The sequence below is a fragment of the Podarcis tiliguerta genome (genome assembly GCF_965153285.1).
Source record: "Podarcis tiliguerta genome assembly, chromosome: 17".
Taxonomy (NCBI): domain Eukaryota; kingdom Metazoa; phylum Chordata; class Lepidosauria; order Squamata; family Lacertidae; genus Podarcis; species Podarcis tiliguerta.
This window is the reverse complement of record NC_139550.1, coordinates 3,063,557-3,069,849: the sequence shown is the minus strand read 5'-3', so window position 1 is coordinate 3,069,849 and position 6,293 is coordinate 3,063,557. Positions and strand designations below refer to the sequence as shown.

Sequence of the window (6,293 nt, the reverse complement as noted above, 5' to 3'; positions counted from 1 at the left end):
CCGGTCCAGGGGGTCACGAAGAGGCGGACACGACTAAACGACTCAACAACAACAACAATATACTCAACAGAAAAAACAGCGTCAATTTGTTGTTGACAAAGGACAGCTGGACATATAAAGGGCCTCATTACCTTCAGTAGCTTAGGGCCTCATCAGACCTAAATCCGGCCCTGCATAAATCATACAAAATAATTAAGCAATCGTTACAAAAAACAGTCATCTATAAAGCACTATGAACAAAGCAGCAACTAAAAAAAATAAATCCTATGTGTCACTATTACAGCAAAAGAGACGAAGTCATATTGCAGGATTCACAAATCAATTGCGCATTTATTAGAATCTCTGAAACAACGAAACAGCAGCTAAAGGGAACAAGCCAAGCGCTGCTTTGCCACCCCCAAAACAATCTGCAGCTAGACTGCCCCTGCCCGGGGAGGTTTCCTCTAGCTTTCAGGTGACGTCATCGCCGGAGCGGGGCGTTTCCAACCCGGTTTGCAGCGCGGAAGTAGGAAGGCGGGTCCACACGTTCCGGGGCGGGGAGGGATGCTTTGCAAAGCAGCTGCTGTGTCTTCCTGGCGGGGCGAAGGAGGAAGACGCGCGGCTGCTCCTCCCGGCGCCTGAGCGGAGCGGAGGGAGCCCCGGCGCCGCCTGCTCCGATCTCCCGGGTCTCCTCTTCGCCGCCAGCGCCTCTGCTCCCCTCGGCCGCCGCATGTCCAGCCTGCAGCGCCCCGTGGCCGCCTCGGCCCAGGCCCAGCCCGTCTCCCTAACAGCCGAGCAAGCCAAAGGTGAGAGGAGGACGCGCATCGGGGGCGAAATCCACCTCCCTGTAGTTTGAGATTTAATAATAATGATGATGATGATGATTGTTGTTGTTTAGTCATTTAGTCATGTCCGACTCTTCGTGACCCCCTGGACCAGAGCACGCCAGGCACTCCTGTCTTCCACTGCCTCCCGCAGTTTGGTCAAACTCATGTTTGTAGCTTCGAGAACACTGTCCCACCATCTCGTCCTCTGTCGTCCCCTTCTCCTTGTGCCCTCAGTCTCTCCCAACATCAGGGTCTTTTCCAGGGAGTCTTCTCTTCTCCTGAGGTGGCCAAAGTCTTGGAGCCTCAGCTTCAGGATCTGTCCTTCCAGTGAGCACTCAGGGCTGATTTCCTTCAGAATGGATCTACTGGATCTTCTTGCAGTCCATGGGACTCTCAAGAGTCTCCTCCAGCACCAGAATTCAAAAGCATCCATTCTTCGGCGATCAGCCTTCTTGATGGTCCAGCTCTCACTTCCATACATCACTACTGGGAAAACCATAGCTTTAACTATGCGGACCTTTGTTGGCAAGGTGATGTCTCTGCTTTTTAAGATGCTGTCTAGGTTTGTCATCGCCTTTCTCCCAAGAAGCAGGCGTCTTTTAATTTCATGACTACTGTCACCATCCACAGTGATCATGGAGCCCAAGAAAGTAAAATCTCTCACTGCCTCCATTTCCCCCCCTTCTATTTGCCAGGAGGTGATGGGCCCAGTAGCCATGATCTTCGTTTTTTTTTTATATATATATTGAGGCTCTTTAATAAAGTTAGCTAACAACAACAACAACAACAACAACAACAACAACAACATATACACTGCTTTAGAATTTTCAAACCAGTAAGAGCATCACAGTAATGGCCCTTCGTAGGCAGATGTGATGTTTTTAGTAGTGGAAGCTTCCTGAAAATAATTTCAGAATCTCCTGAAAAAAGGCTTCTGCCATACATTGATTAAAATATAGCAGGGGCAGTCAGGGGTCAGATTAAATTCCTTTGTGGAACACATTTGTGGACTGCAGATTGGCTCTCTCCGCTGCACAGAAGCAGAGTTTTTCAGACTTGGAAACTTGGTTCTATGGAAACTTATTAGGGGTGTTTAATGAGAAGATCACAGTCGAGCTTTCCTGAAGGACGTTATGTGCACCAACACAACACATTCAGATGTGTAAATAAGGCCTGTGGATATGTGTTATTCTAGACGTTTTCTTTCTTTATGGACCCAGCATGAGCATAAGAAAGCATTCTGCTTTTACTCGGGAACAGTTGCTGCATTAGCAGAATCAAATGGTAAAGCTGTAAAGTGCATTGCACCATTGTAGGCTCAAGGTTGACTGTTTGTGGTACTCCCTTCATAAACAAATAAATCTGTGTGCATGCAAAACGAGCATCTCTGGAGGAAGGATTCAGCTTGGCATTGTCCCTGACATGCTTTAATATGGATGTGTGTGTTTATGTATGACCAGGGCCTGAGTGTGCACTCTCAAAACACTCCCCGGAATCCTCTGCTACACACAGGAGTTCCATGGCTGATGTGCTTACAAGGAAAGGATTACCTGAAAGCCACACAATTGAAAGCCATTGCACGAAAGACTAGTGTAAAACTGAATGTTGTGTTAACCGTGGTTTTCCAGTGAGACGGAGGGGTTGGGGTTTTGCCACGGTTCCTGTCAGTTTTCTCTTGAACAGGACTGTTTAGTTGCAGAGTATCTTCTGTGAAATAAGGGACAATGGTGCTGGTTCCTCGTTTTAATCTTCCTTATTCCAGGAACTTGGCATCGCCTTCACTGGAAACCTTTTCCCAGAGAGCCTCACTTCAAGGCTGTTGCATGTAGGTAACTCATCCCAGGAAATTTGAGACGAGGGTGAGATTTGATCCTCGTGGATAAAATATTAGCAAGTGGAGGCATGTGCCTGCCTCGGAGGTGCCGAATTCTGCCCAACATTGGGAGGGTCCGCTGCCCCGGCGAGGTCTGCTGCCACAGCAGCAAGGCCCACCGTGGCAAGGCCTGGCCCCTCAAGACTGGGGTGGCACAAACCTGTCCCAACAGACTTTGTGGGCACTTGAAGACACCTCAGCCCTATAGAGTCAGTGCCTATGGCTTGCATGTTCCACTTGCTGTGTGTATGGTTGCCAGGGTTTTTGTTTATATAATTTTTTTTTAGTTTTCCATATTTATCATATTCACATTTTGTTACATAATTCTATAACCTGATACATTACTCAGACTGAGCATCGACCTCCTTCCCTTCCTCTTTCTGACTTCTGAACATTTTTACTAAATTCTTAGCATTTCTATAACCACTTTTTTACCTTCGGTCTTCTTTTAATATTTCACCTTATTATATGCAAATCAGTTCCTTATATTCACATTACAGAACATTTCAATTCAAACCTACAAACGTTTTCAGATGTTTACAATTTTCTTTCGTATAAAATATAATTTTGCTCCAGTCCTTTTGAAACAGTTCATCGCACTGATTCTGGATTTCCCCCATCAACTTTGCCAACTCTGCGTGTTCCACCATCTTGACCTGCCAGTCTTCCAATGTTGGAAGTTCCTCGCAGGTTTGTGACGGCTTAGTGGCAACAGTCCTTCTGCTTTGTTCCTCAGTGGTTCTGGCTGAAGTGATCAAGGCATTTGGTTCGCCGGAAAACGCCCAGCGCATGGAGGAGGCAAGGGACAACGCCTGCAATGACATGGGGAAGATGCTCCAGTTCCTGCTGCCTGTGGCTACTCAGATCCAGCAGGATGTGATCAAAGCCTATGGGTTCAGCAATGATGGGGAAGGTGAGTTCAAGGTGCTGAAGTGGAGGGGAAGGGGCTAGACTGACTCACGTTCCTTGTGGGGTGATGTCAGGGAACTGCCATCGGAGCTGGAGGCGGAGAGGAGGCTCCAGAGGGATGGTGGAGAGGGTCCCAGTAGGGAGAGAGGTAGCCCATCCGCTGGGGAAGGAAATCAGCGTAACACCAGTGGAGAAGGGAGGCAGATGGGGGAATCAGAGAGGTGGCTCCAGGACTCCTCGCCGGAGACCAGCGGAGAGGGCACAGGTACTCCGCTGCCCACACCCACTTTGCGCAGAAGACTTCTGTGCAGGCAGAGTAGGAGGAGACTGGGCGTCAAACAGCTTCTATGCTGGAAGAGGTTCAAGAAACGCCCACTGACGGATTCTGCCAGCGACTGAGGCAGCCACGGAACTTGAGGCTGTCCAGACAAAAAGGGTGCAACCAGGCAACCTAGCCAAGAGTAACGGCAACTTACGCACGAGCAACCCCTAGAACCATTACAGGTGACACAAACGCAAGCTGCATCCCATCATTTTGGACTCACAGCTGTCCATGGAGGCGCAGGTTAATTCTGTGTCCAGGGCGGCTGTCTACCAGCTCCATCTGGTACGCAGGCTGAGACCCTTCCTGCCCGTGGACTGTCGCACCAGAGTGGTGCATGCTCTGGTTATCTCCCACTTGGACTACTGCAATGCGCTCTATGTGGGGCTACCTTTGAAGATGACACGGAAACTGCAATTAATCCAGAATGCGGCAGCTAGACTGGTGACTGGGACTGGCCACCCGGACCACATAACACTGGTCCTGAGAGATCTGCATTGGCTCCCAGTACTTTTCTGAGCATAGTTCAAAGTGTTGGTGCTGACCTTTAAAGCCCTAAACGGCCTCGGTCCTGTATACCTGAAGGAGCGTCTCCACCCGCATCATCTAGCCTAGACACTGAGATCCAGCACCGAGGGCCTTCTGGCGGTTCCCTCATGGCAAGAAGTGAGGTTACATGGAACCAGACAGAGGGCCTTCCCAGCAGTGGCGCCCGCCCTGTGGAACGCCCTCCCTTCAGATGTGAAGGAAATAAGCAGCTATCTTCTTTTTAAAAGACATCTGAAGGGAGCCCTGTTTAGGGAAGTTTTTAATATTTAATGCTGTATTGTTTTTAACACTTGATTGGAAGCTGCCCAGAGTGGCTGGGGAAACTCAGCCAGATGGGTGGGGTATAAATAATACATTAATATTATTATGATTATCTGACCATGGACACAGCTAGAAGATTAAGCCTGAGGAAATGGATATTGTCAAAGTTTGATTTGCTTAAAGGGAACTTCATAACATGCAGAATCAGGAGACTCCCCAGATGTTTGTGAGGATTGTGAAGTTTGAATAGAATGCTGGGGTTAAAGAAGATTATAGAATTTACCCCTTTTAATTATAGCGTTGTGAATGCATAAAGGCAAGATTAACAAGTTGCACTGGAGGAAATACGATTTAAAAATTGTGATTTACGGTTTATATGGATAGATGAAGGAAGAATAACTCCACTTGAATAACTGGGGAAATGTTATAGTTAAACAAAAGTCTAAGCAGGAATCGAAACCTCTCCAGCAGGTGGGAATTGAGAAAGGATGGGAAATTAATAGAAATTAGGAAAAGGTGTGTTATTGTGAGAGCAGCAAAGGAGGGAGAGAAAAGAAACACCTGGAAAGGGGTGGGAAGTCAACTTTTAAATTTGTTTTTAATTTTAATTAATTTGTTAAAATTTTTGAAAATCAGTTAAAAAAATGAATTGGCCAAAAAAGGAAGGTGCCCCATTGATTGCTCGGCTGAGCCAAAAGAGGTTTCCTTGCTTGTCATGCAATGTTGGGGAGCATTGTGATAAAAGCAATAAAAAGTTAGTGTTCTGGTGAATAAATTGGATTTCACTTTATCCTCCTTTTTCCCCTAGGAGTCCTAAAGTTTGCCCGATTGATAAAATCGTACGAGTCTCAGGATCCCGAGATTGCAAGCATGTCTGGGAAGCTAAAATCCATGTTTCTGCCTCCAATGACACTGCCTCCCCATGGGACTGGGGCCGGGGGTGTGGCAGCCTCATGAAGCAGGCAACCTCTGCCGCCTTTTCCTGTCTAAATTATGCTGCTGCCCTTGCGGCAGTGTTAACTTGGTTCTTGGACATCGTCTTCTTTCCGTTGTCATGAGAGATGCTTTTGACTTCTGTGAGCAGTCCTTGTTTTGCATCGTATATTATGTATTTTTTGTGCTCGTGAATAAATTTTGCTTGTTTGTAAATTATCTCCCTGCATATTTCTGATGGAGTCCTGCCCCTTGGTGGGAGAAGAGGTTTGCTTAATGCGCTCCATTCCTGTTCTCTCGACACACACATACAACCTGGAATACACATAAAATCAGTCGGCTCAGTCCTGAGAAGGAGAATAAGCACATTGTTATCTAGGCTCACTTATTGGGCTATCCAAATTCTTAAAACGATTTCCCATAGTCTGGATAAGTAAAATTTGGTGCACACATATCTTCTGAAATTGAGGATGCAAAACGTAGTTCTTCAAAGCATGCTGCAAAACTGATTTTTAAAAAAAGGTAAAGGGACCCCTGGCAGTTAAGTCCAGTTTTGAACGACTGGGGTTTTGGCGCTCATCTCGCTTTACTGGCCGAGGGAGCTGGTGTTTGTCCACAGACAGTTTTTCTTGGTCATGTG

At 47.0% G+C, this 6,293-nt stretch overlaps 1 protein-coding gene across 1 annotated transcript; it reads left to right on the top strand.

Moving 5' to 3' along the window:
* Nucleotides 1-526: 526 nt before the first annotated feature.
* Nucleotides 527-5,869, top strand: LOC310667857 (protein C10). The gene is made up of 3 exons (XM_083420883.1): nucleotides 527-785; nucleotides 3,416-3,592; nucleotides 5,529-5,869. Exons 1-3 carry the CDS (start codon nucleotides 710-712, stop codon nucleotides 5,675-5,677), a joined length of 402 nt encoding a protein of 133 aa, XP_083277009.1. The 5' UTR covers nucleotides 527-709; the 3' UTR covers nucleotides 5,678-5,869.
* The last annotated feature ends 424 nt before the right edge of the window (nucleotides 5,870-6,293 follow it).